This window comes from Cnephaeus nilssonii (assembly GCF_951640355.1).
Source record: "Cnephaeus nilssonii genome assembly, chromosome: 6".
NCBI lineage: Eukaryota > Metazoa > Chordata > Mammalia > Chiroptera > Vespertilionidae > Cnephaeus > Cnephaeus nilssonii.
Genome location: NC_137077.1, coordinates 44,761,492 through 44,783,600, shown reverse-complemented (window position 1 = coordinate 44,783,600; position 22,109 = coordinate 44,761,492). Strand labels below are relative to the sequence as shown.

Sequence of the window (22,109 nt, the reverse complement as noted above, 5' to 3'; positions counted from 1 at the left end):
TCAACAAATAAATATTTAAAGAAAATAAGAATGTGAGGAAAAAGTTCTAAGAAAAAGTTTAAAATTACTTTTATAATTCCAATTGCCTACACAAATTTCAGACAGATTCTACGAAAAAAATTAATTTGTGAGACTTCTTTTCTTCCATCTATCAATCAAAAACTTTCTGAATCATTATTACATTCCCAACAGTATGCTAGGCACTAAGGACACACACACACACACACACACACACACACACACACACACACACACACAAAATAAATGTTCAATCCCTGCTTTCAAAGAACTCAGGTGGTAACAAGCAATGTGTGCAGTGGTAGAGAGTATCTATTGCACCCTAGGTCAGGAGTAGGTTTGTAAGAAAGATGTCAGGAAAGGAAGAAGTCACCTTGAGTTGAATCCTAAATATGAATAGGAAGTAGAGATTACCTATAATGTACTGGGCATTGCGCTAGGTGTTCAGGCTACAAATATTAATCAGAGAAAGTCAGAACATAGGTCAGTAAGGAAAAAAGGTAATATCAAAACGATTTACACAGTAATGTTAAATGTTGTAAGACATGTCATAAAAATAGAGAACAACAAACTCGGTGGGGAAGGGGAACACAGCATAAGAAAGGTGGCAGACAGAAGCTAATGTCTGAGCTGAATTATGAAGAGTTTGCAGATATTCAATAGGCAAGTAACACAGGGAGAAGGGCATTCCAGGCAAGGAGCAATAAACAATGAGCATTGGAACAAATGTACAAAAGTGTGACATGAAAGTCTAGCATGATTAGGAATCTACATGTGATTTAGTGTGGCTGAAACTTAAACATAGGCTATGCAGCAAAAAGAAGGGTGGGGAGGGCAAAACAGTGAGAAAGGTAGGAAGAAATCATGTTATAAATTAAACAGGAAGACACCGGTGCTCTCATGTGGTTACTAAACCTTCATATTTCTTTTGAAAAGCTTTATTTTTAAAAAATTTGAGTATTAAGAATTTTTCTTACTCATCTGTGAGAATACTTGATACACTAAATATAGTAAGTTTTGTCATTGCAAAAGTTCTTTAGTTCTAAGAGTTTTAGTCATCTTTAATTAATAAAAGTTTTAAAATTTGATATAGTCAAATTCATTGCTTTTTTTTGTAATTGATACCACTGTTTTTATGTTTGGAAAATCCAGTTGTAAGGTTATTGCAAGAAATATCATAAAAGGCAAAATGAGGAGCAGGAAGGAGAACTAAGGTAGATTCAAGATATATTTAGGGAATAGGAATGTGAGAGAAGAGAGACTCAGTGAGAAAGTCACTATCTTCACTATCTGGAAGACGAGATGTCTTAGAGGACAACTTTTCAACAAAGGAGCTTAAGATACGGGAGGAATAACAGAGAAGCCAGTTAATCTTCAAGGGAGACAAGGTCCAAAAGGCATCAACAGAACATTTCATCTTTCAAGGACCTATAAAACCCCGAGTTTTCTCGTGGTTAAGTCCATTAGAAAGTAACTTTTAACACTTCAGTGTATTGTAGTGAATGTTAACTTTGATAGCTTCATTAAAATGCCAATTAACAAACTGGATTTTATTCTAATTCCACATAATTCAAATGACCAATTCATTCCTTCCTCCCTAAGTTTTCTCTTTAGCAGATCTACTTTTTACTCTAAAGTCTATGGCTACCAAGAAAATTAACATAATAAAACAAGTTAAAAGAACACCTTTTGGTAGTTTCAACATCTCTCTACTTTTTGGCTTTTAAGATATCCCGATGGCCTGACCTTGGCATAAGCTTTTTGACATACAAAGTTCCTGAGAAAAACAGTGAGTAAAATATAGATATCTAATTTCATTACCTTATAAGAAAAGTAAAATAATCTAAATTCATTTTGGCAATGGAAAACAGATTACTCACCTGCGACCACATTCTGAATATTTACCAATATTTTTTAATATTAAGGCAGCTGTTAGTCGGATGTGTTTAGTTATTGGTCCCTCTTTTTCATCCTTAAAAAGAAAGGAAAAGAAAAGAATAAAGATCTAAATCACACAGTGCTCACACCTTTACAGGAAAGGCTTTCAAGGCTTGCTTACTGTAAAATCTCGAAAGACGAGGTTTCTTGATCCTCTCCTTAGAGCCATAAGGGCAGCACTGGGATGGTTCACAATGGCCTTTTGTGCTCTAGGAGTTGAGCTTGTGCCCCCTACAACTGGCTGCCTAAATTGTCAGACAGAAAAAGAGACTGTTAACATGATGCTGCAGACTGACCATGACCAACTGCCAACTCCAGGTGGATACAGGATGAATAAAATCTCCCATGGCCCAGCATTAATATTTATTCTTTGTGTCAGCCTAGGCAAAGGGGCTCTTAGTATCAGGTGAAATTTCAAGTGTTTTATTTTCCAATTTACCAATTTTAAAGCAAACAATAGATGTTCCAGCATAATCCATTTTTAAAGTTACTGTGCTAGTAAACATGCAATAAAAATATATACAACATAAGTCAGATGGAAAAAGACAAAAACCATATGATTGTACTCATGTGGGATATGAAACAGAAAGCAACGAATGAAAAACAACAATAAAAAACAAACTTATAGACACAGACAACAGTGTGTTTATTGTCAGAGGGGGAGGATGAAGAGGGTGAGGGGGCTTAAATATACGGTGATAGAAGGAGAGTGGTTTTTGGGCAATGAGCACACAATGCAATATACAGATGATGTATTATAAAGTTGTACCTGAAACTTATATAACGTTATTAATCAATGTTACCCCAATAAATTTAATTTAAAATTGCAGCATAGTACCAAAGTTTGTGGCGTTTACATCACTGAATTAATAAAAGTTTTAAAATTTGATATAGTTAACAAATAAAAATGTCTGCAATTATTTTGGCTAAACAATACCAAGACTAAAATAATATTACCTAAGAATGTATTGACATAGGTATAGATCATCCAGAAAAAGATAACCTAATATAATAATACTAGAGGCCCAGTGTATGAAAATTCATGCACTGGAGGGGGTGGGGTGTCCCTCAGCCCAGCCTGTCCCCTCTCACAGTCTGGGAGCCCTCAGGGGCAGGAGATGACCCGGGCGATCAGGGGAAGGTGACGCCCCCATCACACCTCTGCTGCTGCCACTGCTGGCAGCACAAGCCTCGGCCGGCCCTGGTTACCTGCGCCTCGGGCCGGCCCTGGGTGGCTGCCATCAGCAGCTTGCTTGCACCTCAGGCCGGCCCTGGGCAGCTGGGCAGCCGCCATCCGAGGCTTGCCTGTGCCTCCGGCTGGCCCTGGGTGGTTGGGGGGCTGAGGGGACTGGGGGACTCCGGAGGCAGGCGCGTGGGGCGGGCCTCACCGTGCCACGTGCCTGCCGCCCCGGCGGGGCTGAAGGGACTGGGTGCAGCCATCTTGTGGCTGTGGGCGCCGCCATCTTTGAGGGTGTGGCAGTCAATTAGCATATTCCCTCCATATTGGCTGTGGGCGCCACCATCTTTGTGAGGGTGTGATGGTCAATTAGCATATTCCCTCTTTATTAGATAGGATGAAAATATGTTAAACAACACACTTCAAACTATTTGTTACATAATCTTATTTTTTACCATTATTTAATAACTCCAATCAACCCTTTCAATATAATCCTAACATCCTTTTTAAAACACAGACTGAAGGAATGAATTTTACCTAAAATTAGATTCAAACTACTGTAGATTTCCTTGGCCAAGCAGAAAATTGCATTAATATAGCTTTTGTATTCTGCTGAGGCCATGGTGGAAAGAGCACTGACTTGCATGTGAGGAAATCCTGTCTATTTCTGGCACTACAACTAGTTGTATGACTTTTGAATATTTCAGTTTGCTCCTCTATGCTTCAGGTTTCACATATGTAAATGGGGATATTTCTGGCACTTTTTTACATAAGTAAACTAATTCTGAATATTAAATAAGTTAATGTAAAAGCAATCTTTGTAACTATATATAGTTGTCAAAAGAAAGAATATTTACATGTATACTGTTATTAGATTTTATGTGTAAACTAGAGGCCTGGCGCACCAAATTTGTGCACTCGGGGGCGGGGGTCCCTCAGTCCGGCCTGCCCCCTCTCGCAGTCCAGGAGCCCTCGGGGGATGTCCGACTGCTGTGGAGGCGAGAGAGGCTCCCACCACTGCCACTGCGCTCGCCAGACATAAGCCCGGCTTCTGGTTGAGTGGCTCTCCCCTGCGGGAGCGCACTGACACCAGGGGGCAGATCCTGCGTTGAGCGTCTGCCCTCTGGTGGTCAGTGCACATCGTGGCAAGCAGTGAGAGGCCTTAGCATTCATTAGCATATTACGCTTTGATTGGTTGAACAGCCAACCGGACACTTAGCATATTAGGCTTTTATTGTATAGGATGACAAAGATTTTTGATTGATTGTAATTGATACACCAAATATCTCTTCCTCCAAACTTGAGCAAAACCAAACATATTCCAACATATTCTTATAAGCTACATAATATATACAAATTAAAGACAGTGAAAATTATAGGAAAAGATATTTGGCAGAAAAATGACTTTCTGTTGCCTGTAGGATAAAACTCAAACACATGATTATAGCTTATGAGACATTTTGCTATTTACTCCTTATTCTTTGGGTCTCAGTTTGGAGGTACTTTCTGTCAGAAAGCCTTCATTGGATTGGTTTAGGGGAGCTCTCATAATATATTAAGCATCTTTTCATTTTAGCACTTTTATACTATATAGTAAGAATTACCTACACCTCTCGCTGCAGACACTTAAGAGCAGCAAAATGTATCTGCAGACACTTAAGAGCAGCAAAATGTATCTTGGTCATGTATACCTCATACTATACCTTAGTGTCTAGCTGCGTAGATGGTCATTAACAGAAACTGAATAAAGTATGTAAGCAGATTCTGTAGTCCCATATTTCTAGTTCTCCTTCTAGAATATCAGCTCTAAATTTAGAGACTATGTCTTATTCTTAGAATTCCCTAGGTCTGGCACAATGCCTAGTACATTGCACTATCTTAGTAAGTGGTGGCAAATTAATTTTCACATTTTCAGAGTTAAAAATATTATGCAGGTTACAGAATCTATAACTAAGGCCCTCAGAAACAGAATAGGAGATACTATATAAATCTAATAAGGAACTTACAGAAATCTGCAACTCAGAACTCCACTACATTCATTACAAGTATGTGAATTGAAAGAAGAAATCTCTTTGCCATTATCAAATACATGATCAATTACTCTCAAAGAATAAAAACATAGGGGTGGGAAAAAGTAGGTTTACAGTTGTGAATGTGATAGTTTATTCTTGTATTATTTATTAATTGCATTATTTTCCATTCAAACAACTGTAAACCTACTTTTGCCTATCCCTGTATATAGTTACAGTTTACAAAATATTTCTCATATAAATATGGAAGTGATGCTTAGAGTATTTAAGCAATTTGAATAGGGTCACATAGCTGGTGAATGGTAGAGCTGGACCAGAACACAGGTTTCCAGTCCCCTAATATGCTAAAGTTAAATTTCATTGTTAATATGTTTTGCCTACTTTCCTGATTTTTCTTTCTGTATGTACAACAGGAAGTAAACTCATGTTCCTTACTTGGTAGAAGGTTTTTGACTTCCTGCTTGTCCTGGTTCATCTTGTTTTAATCCTGCAAGCAGGGCATCCTTTGAACAGTGCTTATCCTTTTTGAGAAAGAGGAAGTAAAAGAATATGCATCAAAACCTTTAATGCAAAAGAGTTACTGACCAAACAGTATTAAAAAAGTGTACCTGTAAGTGGGTAATAAAAGAAAACCTTTGTCGCTGAAAAGGCTCACAACCTTCCCACAGACATTGCCCTGGATATACATCTTTTCCTCCATGTTCAGTCGCTGCATGGTAGAAAACCTGTGAGGGTGTCTGAAACCACCTGCAAAAAATAAAAATAACAAAATTTCTGACACTAAGTAAAGTCTTTATAACAGAAAACTTGCTCTTTTAATACAAAAGCTCCAGATCAATATACAGAAATATTAAGCAAAATAGTGCAAGCAAATTTCAAGTTCATTTCATTTCAAAGAATATTTTGAAACTATCTTTAAATAAATTTCTCTGCATATATGTCCATGTTAAATGATTACCATCAACACTTTTGATTATTTGTTTTCAGTCTGTTTCATTAATTCCCTACCTTGAATGAAGGTCAGCTAAGAATCTCTTAAAAGTAAATGAAATATCATTTTAAAACACAATAGAACATTCTTTTATATACAAATACCATGCTCCATTGTACTTTTAGAACCTGCTCAAACATTTACATATAATACACTCTAGCATATTTAATCTAACAATCTAAATGCTAAACATCTTGGTAGGTCTATCTTTTAGTTGAATTCACATTTTGTATGTTTGTTCATGCTTGAATTTCTCCAACATCATACCCTACTCACTCATATACCCTGAGGCTTAACGATACAAGTGTCTGAGTGAATAAGTGGCCAAGTATACAAACGTGAAGAATGACAGATACTATTTCTCTCATTAATTAGAACACATAGCAACGAGAGAGAATACTGGGATGCAAACAGCAAATAATACATTGAAAGATTTCAATTACTAAGTAGTAACTCTAATATTTGCACAATCAATATCTTTAAAGTTTATGGCAAAGCTCCCTTAGGATTTGATGCTTTAAATGTCATGTAAACACACACACACACACACACACACACATTTTAAATAGAGAAATTTCATTGCAATGGTTCCTATTGTGTGTGTGTGTGTGTGTGTGTGTGTGTGTGTGTGTGTTGTTTATTTAAATCAATCCTCACCCAAGGATATTTTTTCCTTTCATTTCTAGAGAGAGAGGAAGGGAGGGGTTGGGCAGGGATCAAGCCTGCACTGAGGTAAGTCCCTTGACCTGAATCAAACCCATGACCCTTCAGTCCTCCAGCCAATGCTCTAATCACAGAGCCAAACCAGCTAGGGCTAATAAACATGTATATATTTGAACCAATTTTTTATGTACAGTATCTATACAATATTTTAAATTAGTAAATAAATAACTTTAGGAAATAACTGACATTAAAATAAATTTTAATCAAGAGTAAATACTGAATTATAAAAGACAATGTCAAAATTATTATAGATTACATATTTTATATCATTCATATTCATTTATATAAATACCTACCAAAAGTTTATTGTGAAACTATCATGGGTTGGAAAAATTAGTATTATTAAAATGTCCACAGTACCCAAAGCAATCTACAAATTCAATATAATCCCTGTTAAATTCCAATGGCATTTTTCACAGAAATAGAACAAACAATACTAAAATTTGTATGGAACCACAAAAGATCCAAAGAGTCAAAGCAATATTGAGAAAGAACAACAAAAGCATAGGCATCATGCTCTCTGATTTCAAACTATAAATAACAAAGCCATAGTAATTCAACAGTATGGTACTGGCATAAAAACAGACATATAAATCAATGAAACAGAACAGAACGCCCAGAAATAAACCTATGTATTATCAATTAATCACAACAAAGGAGCCAAGAATATACAATGGGAAAAGGATAGTCTCTTTAATAAATGGTGCAGGAAAAATTGGATAGCCCCATACAAAATAATGAAACAGGACAACAATCTTACACCATACACAAAAATTAACAAAATTAACTCAAAATTGATTAAAGACTTGAATGTAAGACCTGAAACCATAAAACTCTGAGAAGAGAACATAGGTGGAAAGTTCCTTGACACCAAATCAAAGGCAACAAGAGCAAAAATAAACAAGTGGGACTACATCACATTAAAAACTACACAGCAAAAGAAACAACAAAATAAAAAGGCAATCTACTGAATAAAAATATTTGAAAATTATAAATCTGATAAGAGGTTGATATCCAAAATAGGTAGAGAACTCATATACAATTCAAAGCAGAAAACCAAACAATCCAATTATAAAAATGGGCACAGGATCCTTATAGAAATTTTCCTAAAGAAGACATACAGTTGGCCAGCAGGTACATGAAAAGATGTCCAACATCACAAATCATCAGGGAAATGCAAATAAAAAAACACAATGAGATACCACCTCATACCTGTTAGAATGGTTTTATCAAAAAGACCAGAAATAGCTTAGCCAATGTGGCTCAATTGGTTGAGCGTCGACCCAGGCACCAAGAGGTTGCCAGTTTGATTCCCAGCGGGGCACATGCCTGTTTCGCAATCAATCGCTAGTAGGGTACATGGGGAAGGCAGCCAATCAATAATTTTCTCTCATTGATGTTTCTCTCTCTTTCTCCCGCTCCTTTCCTCTCTCTATAAAAATAATCAATAAAAACATTTTTTTTAAAAAGAAATAAGTGTTGGCAAGGATGGAAAAAGTAGAAATCCTCATGCACTGCTAGTGGAATGTAAATGGTGCAGCCACTGTGAAACACAGTATGGAGTTTCCTCAAAAAATTAAAAATAAAAGCAGATCATATAATCCAGCAATTCCATTTTTGGTTATTTATCAAAACAAAACAAAAATATTAACTCAAAAAGATGTATGCACCCCTATATTCACTGTAGCATAATTTACAATAGCCAAGATTTGGAAACAACCTAAGTGTCCATCAAATAGATGAATGGATAAAGAAAATGTGGTACATATATACAATGGAATAACCTTCAGCAATAAAAAAAGAATGAAATGTTGCCATTTGGATGGACCATGAAGTCATTAATGCCAATTGAAATAAGTCAGCCAAAGAAAAATATTGTATGACCTCATTGATATATGGAATCTAAAAAAACAAAATACCCACACAAAGCAAAACCCCAAGCTCCCAGACAAAGAGAACAGGTTAGTGGTTGTCAGAGGTGGGGAACGAGGTATGGGCAAAATGAGTGAAGGGAGTCAAAAGGTACAAACCTCTAGTTATAAAATAAACAAATCATGGGGATGTAATACAAAAGAAGTTTCAGGTAAAAGCAACATTACTAAGCACATTTTTAGTTCTGGAATTTCTTTGAATTTTTTAGTACCGTTGTCCCCCCTTATCCATGATTTCACTTTTCACAATTTCAGCTTCCTGTGGTCAACTGTGGTCTGAAAATAGTAAATAGAACATTCCAGAACGAAATAATTTCATTAGTTTTAAATTGTGCGCCATTCTGAGTAATATCATGAAATCTCATGCCATCCAGCTCCTTCCTACCCAGACATGAATCATCCCTTTGTCCAGTGTATCCATGTCCTATACACTCTCTGCCAATTAGTCATTTAGCAGCTGTCTGAGTTATCAGATTGTCATAGCATTGCAGTGCTTGAGTTCAAGTAATCCTTATTTTACTTAATAATGGCTCCAAAGCATAAGAGCAGCAATGCTAAAAATTTAGCTATTCTAAAGAGAAGCCACAAAGTGGTTCCTTCAAAAAGGTGAAAGTTCTCAACTTATTAAGGAAAAAATTGTATGCTGAGTTTGCTAAGATCTATGGTAAGAATGAATCTTCTATCCATGTAATTGTGGAGAAGAAGAAAAAAAAATCCTGCTAGTTTTGCCGTTGAACCTCAAACTGAAAAAGTTACAGCTACAGCATGTGAAAAGTGCTTAGTTAAGATAGAAAAGGCTTTAAATCTGTGGGTGGAAGACATGAACAAAACATATGTTCCAATTGACAGCAATGTGTTGCATCAGAAAGCACTGAACAAGACTTCAGCAAGTGATCCTGGAAACGACTGACACCGCTATTTACTGCAACCGCAAGTAAGGGATGGTTATGCAAATTCAGGCACAGGTTTAACATTCTACCATCTTAAAACATCACAAGAAGGGTGAGTTAGCACAATAAGATATTTGAGAGAGACTACAGTCATATAACTTTTATTACAGTACTAGAGGCCCGGTGCACGAAATTCGTACATTCAGGGGTAAGGAGGGGGGTCCCTCAGCCTGGCCTGCGCCCTCTCACAGTCTGGGAGCCCTCGGGTGATGTCTGATTGATAGCTTAGGCCCACTCCCTGCCATCAGTCAGACATCCTTAGCGCTGCAGGTGGAGGCGGGAAAGGCTCCCGCCACCGCTGCTGCGCCCGGCTTCTGGCTGAGCGGCGCTCCTCCTGTGGGAGCGCACTGACCACCAGGGGGAAGCTCCTGCATTGAGCGTCTAGCTCCTGGTGGTCAGTGCGTGTCATAGCGACTGGTCGTTCCGCTGTTCAGTCGATTTGCCTATTAGCCTTTTATTACATAGGATATTGCTATAATTGAGAAAGAGAAACATGGATCTCATTCGCACTGGACCAGCAACCTGGGTCTGTATGTGCCCTGACCAGGAATTGAACATGCCACCTTTTGGTGAATGGGACAGTGCTCCAACCAACTGAACCACACTGGACAGGCTGTGCCTAATATATATATATATATTTTTTAATCCTCACCCAAGGATATTTTTCCATTGATTTTTAGGGAGAGTGGAAGAGAGAGGGAAAGACAGAGAAAAACACTGATGTGAGAGAAACACATCAAGTGGTTGCCCCCTGCACGAACCCCAACCAGGGCCTGGGCCAGGAAGGAGCCTGCAACCAAGGTACGGCGTGCCCTTGACAGGAATCGAACCTGGGACCCTTCAGTCCGCAGGCCAACACTCTATCCACTGAGCCAAACCAGTCAGGGCTGTGCCTAATTTTTAAGTTAAACTTCATCATAGATATGCATGTATAAGCAAAAACATAGTGTACCGGTATATAGGGTTTGATACTATCTGTAGTTTCAGGCATCCACTGGGAATCTTGGAACATATTCCCTGTGGACAAGACGGGACCTACTGTACTCACAATGCTTCTTCATTAGTATGAAATAGACTGAAGTTGTGCTATATAAACTAAAAATTATCACAAAAAGGCACTTTTTATTGGGTTTTCACAATTTTTACCTAAATGTTATTAGATTAATTAAAAAGGTAAAGCTGTTCATACACACTCACACACACACACACACACACACACACACACACACACACACACACACACATAAATCAAAACCCAAATGTACTACTACTAGTAGTCAGTAGTCCAAATGAGAGCTATTTCTAAATGATTTTGCAATATATTAAATTAATCAAGTTTATTTATAATACACAAAATTAATGAATTTATCAGACACACAAGAAAAAAAGAATAAAGTTTGTATTTCTTTAAATTCATTTTAATTACTAAATATATACAACTGTGGGCATATGACTAAGACAACAGGGATTTTAAAGTACTTATTACTTTGCCTGCCCAACAGAAGAGTCTATTATTTCCCTCTTACTTACCTTTCCCCTCATCCTAAGGCTATTTTCTCTCTATTTATCTAAGTACTAAAGTGATTACAAACCATTCAATATGGTGCAAAGTGAAGTTCTAATATAATAAATGAAGCTGGTTGCAATGATCATAAGAGTGGAAACAAATAAAAAGGTTTCCAAATCCATTAAATAAAATATCTGAATATAAAACATCCTATATAATAAAAGCCTGATATGCTAAGTGTCTGGTCGTCCAGTTGGCCATTCAACCAATCAAAGCATAATATGCTAATGATATGCCAAGGCCACTCAACCACTCATTATGACGTGCACTGACCACCGGGGGCAGACAGTCAACCGGTCGACCAGTCACTATGATGTGCACTGACCACCAGGGGTCAGACGCTCCAACTGGTAGGTTAGCTTGCTGCTGGGGTCTGGCCAATCGGGACTGAGCGAGACAGGCTGGACACCATCTGGAGCCCTCCCGTGGTCCCTCCCTAGCCCCGATCGTGTACTGGTGGGGTCCCTCGGGCTGGCCTGCGCCCTCTCGCAATCTGGGCTGAGGGAACTTCCCCCTCCCCGAGTGCTCGAATTTTGTGCACTGGGCCTCTAGTTTAAATATAATTTCAATGCAAAACAGATGTTGAGTTTTCAGAATTGTATGGATTCTTCTGGGCTGGAGTGGGAGAATAAAAGATGAGGTGGGATGCCACTATTGTGTATTAGTATCTAAAACAATTTCTTACTACTCCCTTCCATCAATAACCTACCCCACACCCCACACAACAAACATGTTCATTTAAAGAAATTGGAAAAGTTCAAGAGTATCCACATGAAAATAAAAATTCCCTGCACCTGGCCAGTGTGGCTCAGTTGGTTGAGTGTCCTCCTGTGCACCAGAAATGTTGTCCAGTGCTGGTTTGATTCCTAGTCAAGGGCACATGCCCAGGTTGTGGGCTCAATCACAGGTAGGAGGCGTGCATGAGGCAAATGATCGATGTGTTCTCACAGTGATATTTCTCTCTCTCCCTCTCCCTCCCTGTCTCTTCTTCTCTTTCTAAAAATCAAAATATTCTTTAAAATTTTTGAAAATATTAAGCAGTAATTGATGAATTGATGGAGGCCTAGTATGGACTGTCTTGAAAACTAAAAACTCCTGGTGGGCCACTCTCTGCAGAGAAGCCATACTTTTGTGAGTTTTACTTCAAGGAACCCTATGAGGTTCTCATTGTGAAGACTGAAGAAAAACTCCCTAGCATTTCCAGCAGGCGGAGGGAGAAAGTAATCATTAAAAAACATGTCCAGAGTGTTCTTTTCTCCTTATTATAGGCCTGCCCTTCAAGAAAATTACTTTATTAGAACCTTATCTGACCTAGGGGAAGAGCAACTAGTTAACTCCAGCTCCCTTATAACTCTGAATGTCACATAGGGGACGGAGGGGGAGAGAAAAAAAATAGGCTAAGAAACTCTTCTCAAAGTCACAGCCCTTAGAATCAAGGCCACTAAAACAGTGTGACTTAATCATAAGATTATATAATGCTTCCCCTTCCCAATCCCTTATCACCACATCAACAGGACTCCAATATAACAGTGGGTTACAATGGAGAGACCTATAAGATACATACTCTATTTAAAAAGAAGTTTCTAAGGAATCCCAAAGACAACAAGGCAAGGCAAAAAAACCACCAAAATACTAAAGTAAATTGAAGCCTCTGACACTTACAGCCACGGCAAACATTAAACACAGCAAACTCCTAGCCAGATAAACCTAGAACCTCACACTAAAGGTCTATTTACCTCAGTTCCTATTAAGTGATACAACATTTCCAGCTTTCAACAAAAACGTGTAAGGCAAGCTAAATGTAAAACAAACAAACAATACAACACAATAACAAAAAAACAAACCAGAGTCTGAAGAGACAAGGCAAACATCAGAACCAGACACACATATGGCAGAGATTTTGGAATTAAAAACAAGTATTTAAAATAATTATGATCAATATGCTAAGGCTCTAATGGAAAAGTGACAATCTGCAAGAGAAGGCTAATATAGGCAGAGATATGGAGACACTAAGAATCAAAAGGAAATACCAGGAATAAAAAAAACTATAACAGAAATAAAGAATGCCTTGATGGGATCATAAGAAGATTGCACATGGCCAAAGAAAGAACTGGTAAACTTAAAGATATGTTAATTAGAAACTTCCCAAACTGAAGAACAATGAGAAAAAAAGAATTGGGGGGGTGGGGGGTGGGGTTCGAAGGAAACAGAATATCCAAGAACTGTGAGACAATTACAAAAAGTGCAATATACAAATAATGGAAAGAGGGAAAAAAACAGAAGCAGTAGTTGAGGAATGGCTGAGAATTTTCCAAAAAGTAATGATACCCTAACTAAACCACAGAACTAGGAAACTCTGAGAACACTAAATATGATAAATGTTAAAACACACACACACACACACACACACACACACACACACACTACACCTAGGCACATCATATTCAAACTGCTGAAAATCAAAGACAAAATATCTTGAAAGAAACCAGAGGAAAAACACACCTTAATGATAGAAGAGAAAGGGTAACATTATACTGATGTCTCTTGAGAACCCTGCAAGCAAGAAGAGTAGAGTGAAATATTTAAAGTGTTGAAAGAAAAACATCCACCAACCTAGAATTTTGTGTCCACAGAATTATTTTTCAAAAGTGAAAGAGTAATAAAGACTTTCTGAGACAAAAACTAAGGGCATTTGCACAGTAGATTTGCCTTAAGGATTTCAGAGAAGGAATAAATGGACGTAAAAGAAAATATTTTATTTTTCATATTCTTAACTGATCTAGTAACTCAAGTTTCAAAATAATAGCAACAATGTATTTGGTGATTATAGCTTTTGAATAAATAAATGACAGCAACAGCATAAGGGAAGGAGTAAGAATACCTGCACCACCTATGAAGGGACATTGTTGTTTGAAAGTAGACTTACATTAGCTGTAAATACATATTTCAAATTCCATAACAAACATAAAAAATTTAAAAAAATAAAATTGATATGCTAACAGAGAAAATTAAAACATAAAATACTCAATTAAAAACAAAGAATGTAGAATAACATGGGAAGACAAAGGAGGCAAAAAACAAGTGAAATAGACATTTAAATATATGATATTAATGCATCTGTATTGATAATCACTTTAAGTATGAGTGTATAAAAAAAAACACCCAACTATGTGTGGATAAATATGAAGACAGATTAAAGGGATGGTGAAAGATATATCATGCTAACACTAATCAAAAGGAAGTTGGGAGTTATTATATTAATTACAGACAAAGCAGAATTCCAAGTAAGGATATTATGAGGGATAAAGAGGAACACTACATAATGATAAAGAGGTCAATTCTTTACAAAGACATACAATTCTTAAGGTATATGCTCCTAACACAAAGCATCAAAATATGAGTCAAAATCTGATAGAACTGCAAGGAGAAATAAAGAAATATTATATGTAAAACTCTGTCAGTAAGTGACAGATCCACCAGGCAGAAAATCAGTAAAGATAGAGATGAACTGAATAGTACCATGAATCAATTGAATCCAGCTGACATTTATATAATACTTCAACAGCAGAAAATACATTCTTCTCATGCCCACTTGGAACATTCACCAAGATAGACCACATTCCAGGATGCAAAACACACCTTAACAAATTTAAGAGAATAAAAATCATATAAAGTATGCTCTTAGATCACAATGGAATTAAACTAGACGTCACTAACAAAAAGATAGCTGGAATATCCCAAAATATTTGGAGATTAAATAGCACACTTCTAAAATATTTTTAACTAAGTGAAAATGAAAATACAATTTATGAAAATTTGTGGAATATAGGTAAAGCAGTATCTAGAGGGAAAGTTATAGCATTAAATACACACATTAGAAAATATCTAAAATCAATAACTTAAGCTTCCACCTTAAAGAAACTAGAGAAAGAAGAGCAATATAAGCTCAAAGCAAACAGTAATAATAAAAGTTAGAGCAGATATCAATTAAATGACAACAGGGAATCAATAGAAAAAAAATCAACCAGATCAAAAGCTGGATCTATGAAAAGATCAAAAAAATAGATAAAGCTCTAGTCAGCTTATCCAAGAAAAAAAAAAAAAGGGAGAAGTCACAAATTTTAATATCAGTAGCTCTTGATACTGAGCCCACAACATTAAAGAGATAATAAAGGAATATTATGAATAACTCTATGCCACAAATATGGTAACTTAGATGAAATAGACTAATTCTCGAAAAGACACAATCTGCCAAAACTCACACAAGGAGAAACAGATAATCTGAATAAGCCTATGACTATTAAAGTAAATGTATCATTGATTAATAACCTTCTAAAAAAGAAACCACCAGGACAAGATGATTTTACTGGTGACTTCTACCAAACATTTAAGGAGGAAATGATACTAATCTATCTATATCTATAATAATAAAAGCATAATATGCTAATTAGACTGGACAGCTGAACGACCTTCCGGATGTCCTTCCGGATGACTTTCCAGACAAAGCCGCGGTGGCTGAAGTCCCTTGCCCAAATTTCGTGCATCAGGCCTTTAGTTCTCTATAATTCCTAACAGAAAATCCATTTCCTAACTCCCTATATGAGGCCAGCATTACTCAAATACCAAAAGCAAAATCAGGAAAACTACAGACCATTATCACTCATGAACATAGGTATAAAAATCCACAAAAAAATATTAGCAAATTGAAGCAAACAATGTATAAAAACTGCTATGTAACAATGAAAAATGAGGGATGCACTGTGTCACTGTATGCCCCTACCCTGCTTCACTACCCCTTTGCTGAGCCATTGAGGCTAACTGTGAGAGCAGTGAATAAATATCTTAAGCCAAGCCAAAAATTCATTCACTCATTCATTCATTCATTCATTCCAGGTATACAAGGATTATTTCAATATTCAAAAACTGATTGATGTAATCCATCACATCAACAGGCTAAAAAGAAAATCATATGAACATATTAATAGAGACAGAAAAAGCATTTGACAAAATCTAATATCCATGGATTACTAAAAAGTTAGCAAAATAATGTCTTATGTCACCCCATCAAAGGTAATCTATAGATGGTAAATAAGCATACGAAAAGATGCTCAAGATCTTTCATCAATAGGGAAACCCAAATTAAAACAAATACGGTGCACATCTACTAGAATGGCCAAAACCTGGAAAACTGACAATACCAAGTGCTGATGAGGATGTGGAGCACCCGGAACTCGCCTTCACTGTGGGTAGAAATGCAGTGGTACAGCCACTTTGGTAAACAGTTTGGCAGTTTCTTTCAACGCTAAACATGTCTTACCATACGATCAAACAATTGTTATACTAGGTATTTACCCAAATGAGTTAAAAAATTGTGTCCATACAAAAACCTGCACACAAACTTTTATAACATCTTTATTTATTGTTGCCAAAACCCAGAAGCAGCCAAAATGTCAACGGGTAAATGGATAAGTAAACTGGTACCGTGGTCGGCAAACTGCAGCTCACGAGCCACATGCGGCTCTTTGGCCCCTTAAGTGTGGCTCTTCCACAAAATACCATGGCCTGGGCGAGTCTATTTTGGATAAATGGCGTTAGAAGAAGTTTAAAAAATTTGGCTCTCAAAAGAAATTTCAATCGTTGTACTGTTGATATTTGGCTCTGTTGACTAATGAGTTTGCCAACCACTGAACTGGTACATCCATACAAAGAAACATTATTCAGCAAGAAAAAGAAATGAGCCATCAAGCCAGAAAAAACATGGAGAAACTTTAAATATATACAGAATGGGGCAAAAGTAGGTTTATAGTTGTTCGTAAGGAAAATAATACAATAATTAATAAATAATAGTGTAAGAATAGAACTCTGTGTTTCATGTACTCACAACTATACTGCTAGTGAAAGAACCCAGTCTGAAAGGTTACATACTGTATGATTCCAACAATATGACATTCTGGAAAAGACAAAACTGTTTAGAAAGTAAAAAATCAGTACCTGCTAGGGTCTGGGAATGGAGGTAGTGAGAAGAGATAAATAGGTGAAACAAGGGAGGGTGGTGAAACTATTCTGAGTAACTCTGTAATAGTGGATACATGGCATTATGTATTATCAAAATCCATCCTATATAATAAAAGGCTAATATGCAAATCGACCAAAAGGCAGAACGACCGGTCACTATGATGCACACTGACCACCAAGGGGCAGATGCTCAACACAGGAGCTGCCCCCTGGTGGTCAGTGTGCTCCCACAGGGGGAGCACTGCTCAACCAGAGGTCGGGCTCATAGCTGGCGAGCACAGGGGCAGTGGCGGGAGCCTCTCCCTCCTCCGTGGTAGCACTAAGGATGTCTGACTGCCGAGCAGGCCTAAGCCGTCAGTTGGACATCCCCCAAGGGCTCCCGGACTGCAAGAGGGAGCAGGCTGGGCTGAGGGACCCCCCAAGTGCACGATTTTTGTGCACCGGGTCTCTAGTCTAACTATAATAATAAATATGCTAATTAGACCAGACAGCCAAACGACCTTCCAGATCTCCTTCCGGATGTCCTTCCGGACGAAGCTGCTGCCACGGGGGCTGCAGCAGAGGCAGTTAGGGGCGATAAGGCAGGCAGGTGAGCAGTTAGGGGTGATTAGGCAGGCAGAGGGGTTAGGGGCAATCAGGCAAGCAGGAAGAGGCGGTTAGGGGCAATAAGGCAAGCAGGAAGAGGCGGTTAGAGGCAATCAGGCAGTTAGGCGAGTGGTTAGGGGCAATCAGGCAGGCAAGCAGAGTGGTTAGGGGTGATCAGGAAGGCAGGAGAGTGGTTAGGGGCGATCAGGCAGGCAGGTAAGTGGTTAGGGGAGATCAAGCAGGCAGGCAGGCGAGCGATTAGGAGCCAGCAGTCCCCGATTGCAAAAGAGATGTCTGACAGCCAGTTTAGGCCCAATCCCCTAAACTGGCAGTCAGACATCCCCCGAGGGGTCCCAGATTGCGAGAGGGTGCAGGCCAGGCTGAGGAAACCCTCCCTCCCCCCCCCCCCAGTGCATGAATTTCGTGCACTGGGCCTCCAGTCTATACTAATAAAAGAGTAATATGCTAATTACACCGGGAGACCTTCCAGAGACCTTCCGGACGTCCTTCCGGACAAAGCCATGGTGGCAGGGCCGAGGCAGAGGCAGTTAGGGGCAATCAGGCCGGCAGGGGAGGGCAGTTGGGGGCAATCACGCTGGCAGGAGGGGCAGTTGGGGGCAATCAGGTGGGCAGTTAGGGGTGATCAGGCCGGAAAGCGGGGTGGGGGGGGGGGGACAGTTGGGGTTGATCAGGCTGGCAGGCAGAGTGGTTAGGGGTGATCAGGCAGGCAGGCAGGTGAGCGGTTAGGAGCCAGCGGTCCCAGATTGCGAGAGGGTGCAGGCCGGGCTGAGGGACACGCCCCCGTGCATGAATTTCGTGTACCGGGCCACTAGTACATATATATATATAAAAGCAAAGTGACCGGAACGACAAGTCGCTATGATGCACACTGTGGCTGGCCAACCGGCCTGATTGGGGGCAGGGCCAGCTGGCCAACTGGCCTGATTCAGGGCAGGGCCAGCCAGCCAACCTCCCGCAGCCCCTCCCCCGTGCACGAATTTGTGCACTGGGCCTCTAGTAAAACTATATAACACAACGACTGAAACCTATTGGAAACTATGGACTTTAGTTAATAATAACATATACTAGTAAATATTACTCATCAATCAAAAAATATATATAATAATAATTCAAGATATCAATTAATATTAAAGGAAACTATGCAGGAAAGAGGCAGTATATGGGTACTCTATTCAATTTTTCTATAAACCTAAAACTGCTTTAAAAAATAGTCCACTAATTTTTTTTTAAAAAGGTAAGAATAAATACTATCACTATGAGTACGTAACTGTCTGGAAACATTAGATATTACAATTGGATGAGAGGATAAGCAGTATTAATATAGAAAACAACTATCAGTTGAAAAATATAATAAGACCATTTATGATAGCAATAAAAAGTAAGAAACACAACTGGCAATAACCTTAATAAAGTTGCATAATTTATGTGAAGAAAATATTAAAGCTCTACTTGGGTAAATAAGACTACATAATACCATGGGTTGATACCTTTTACTTGTAAGGGAAAAATCAATATTGGGAAATGTTCACTATTAAGCACAAACAAAAAATACCTACTCATTAAAAGCAATTAAAATGAAAATCCCAACATGCTTTTTTGGAGGATCTCTAGAAACATTTTGAGGTTTATTTGAAATAAGAAATATCTATGCAGGTACTAACTCTGAATTATACATCATTCTAATTTTAAAAAGTAGGCCCTAGCTGGTTTTTCTCAGTGGTTAAAGCACCAGCCCACAGACCAAAGGGTCTGGGGTTCAATTCCCGGTCAAGTGCATGTACCTTGGCTGCATGTTTGATCCTGGCCTTAGCTGGGCAGGTGCAGGAGACAACCAATCAATGTCTCTCATGTCAATGTTTCTCTCTCTCTCCCCCTCTTCCCTTCCCTTCACACTCTCTCTCTCTACAAAAAGAAAAAATATCCTCAGGTCAGGATTTAAAAACAAAACAAAACCAAAAGTAGTACAGTGCCTGGTACAAGGTTAAGTGCTTGAAAAGATAATGGGAAATACTCTGAAAAAAATAATTAAGAGCGGGAACTTGCCATATCTAACATTAAAATTTACAGTGAAGGTATGATAAGGATACAAACCAGTAGAATAACAAATAATCCAGAAATAAAAGTATATAGGAATTTAGTATATATCAAAGGTGACAATTCAAATGCCTAAGGGAAAGATGAACTAGTTAATATGTTAGCCATTTGGAAAACAATAAAGCTAGATACATGAAACTAAATTATAGATGGAACAAAAAGTTAAAATATTAAAGTAGTGGAAGGCAATAAAATGTGTATTTTATAATCTTAGACTTGAGAAGGTCTTTCTAAACATGAGATAAAAACCATTTATTTTTCTAGTCTGTCAACTGAAAAGTCCTTGAAACAATAACCAACTTAAAAGCGATGAGTAGGAGCTTAAATACCATTTCTCATTAAAAGACAACCAGATGTCCTTGCAGAAATACTTTATTCCAGGTATGGGGCAGGAAATGTACAAGAGAAGCCTGAAACATTCTGTCTAACAGAAAGCAAGAAAGCTATCAAAAAAATTATATTAAGATCACAACCAAAGGACTTGAAAACCAGCTTGAATAGGCCTTCAATAGCCAAAGATACGACAATTGGATGGAACATCAAGTAGGACATAATAACTGCAATGGATTAAAACATCTCAAAATGTTTAAATTAATAATTTCATTTATAATGATACAGAAATAAAAAACCACCAACCAACCAAACCTCATGGTCATCTTTGTATAGTGTTAGTAAACAACTCATTATTTTGAAAATTGGTAAATAAGAGAAATAATAAAAAACCTACCTAACCTTTTCTCTAGAAACTATTCCTCAGAGAAATCAAAGTGTTGATAAAAGAACTTTTACATTTTAAAACACTTAATGAATTAATGGATCTATGCAATGATTCTAATGGCTGTTTACTTCACAAAAATAGAGACAAGATATTACATATCTCCTGATGGAAGTACCCATGTCATTTCTAAAATGATGGTAGCATGGAACAGAGTGCAGAATCTCGGAGGGAAGGCAGGAGGGTAGATGGGTGGGAGGTAATCAACCAAAGACCTTGAATGCATAGCCCATGGACACAGACAATAGGGAGCTGAAGGCCTGGGATGGGGAGGGGGAGGACTGGGGCGGGCTGGAGGGGGTCAATGGGGAAAAAGGGGGACATATGTAATACTTTCAACAATAAAGAATTATTAAAAATAAAATGGTTGTTTATAAAAAATCAAACCAGAATCTGATCAAACATCTAGACCTAACTACCAACTGAGAGAAAATATAGGGCCAGAGTAACATGCCAAACAATACCAGCAAAATTCAGATTGTGATGCTCTACAGGACAAATGAACTACTTTTATCAACGAAAAACTGCAAGGAAAACAATTAAGAGAGGGATGGGGAGGTAATCTACAGATTAAAAGAGATTTAAAGGACTTCTCAACCAGAGGCAATCTTGTATACCAATTCAAACTCTAAATAAACAAAACAAATGGAGAAATGTAAATACTGACTGATATCTGAAGAACTCAATAGAGTGTGCCAAAGGTAGGTTTACAGTTGTGTGAGAAACAGTCATTAAGGGTTTTGCATGCTCACAACTGTAAGCCTATTTTGGCCCACCCTATATTGAAGGGATTAATATACTTTTTCTGCAGAGGTGTAGATTATGTTTAAAAGGGAGGGGGCAGGGGGGAGGGTGTGTCTCCATTTTTTCAAGATACATGCCTGCAGATGAAAAACACAATCCTAGTATGCACTGATACCATGGTACAAGTGTGGGTGGCTCAATTAAACAATCTATATAATATAAAGAAAAAAAGAATTACAAATACAAAATGTCTATGTAAAGTATGATTGTACTACAGATACAATCATAAAAACAGGTTAAATGCATATTCAAAACCACTTTAATTCTATGAAAGCATTAAAGCATATGATTATTGCAACTTTAAATAGCAACACTAACCAACTGAGCTACTTGGCCAGGGTGATTTCTTAAAATACTCTAGACACTTCAAGTAAAGCAGCTATTATTAAACTTTTTAGTCAACAAATAGTATTAGTTGAGTACCTACTCCAAAAGCTACACACACAAAAAAGATATATGGTTGAATTAAATGAATGAAAAAAATAATCAG

The 22,109-nt window shown here is 37.9% G+C and overlaps 1 protein-coding gene across 1 annotated transcript in view; it reads right to left on the bottom strand.

Moving 5' to 3' along the window:
• ARID2 (AT-rich interaction domain 2) overlaps positions 1-22,109 on the bottom strand; it is a 184,325-nt gene that overhangs the window by 13,153 nt on the left and 149,063 nt on the right. The window contains exons 17-20 of the mRNA XM_079774640.1: positions 5,772-5,910; positions 5,599-5,684; positions 2,078-2,201; positions 1,899-1,990 (exon numbers count right to left, since the gene is read on the bottom strand). Coding sequence (XP_079630766.1) covers positions 1,899-1,990; positions 2,078-2,201; positions 5,599-5,684; positions 5,772-5,910 — 441 coding nt within the window. The remainder of the gene's footprint in view (positions 1-1,898; positions 1,991-2,077; positions 2,202-5,598; positions 5,685-5,771; positions 5,911-22,109) is intronic.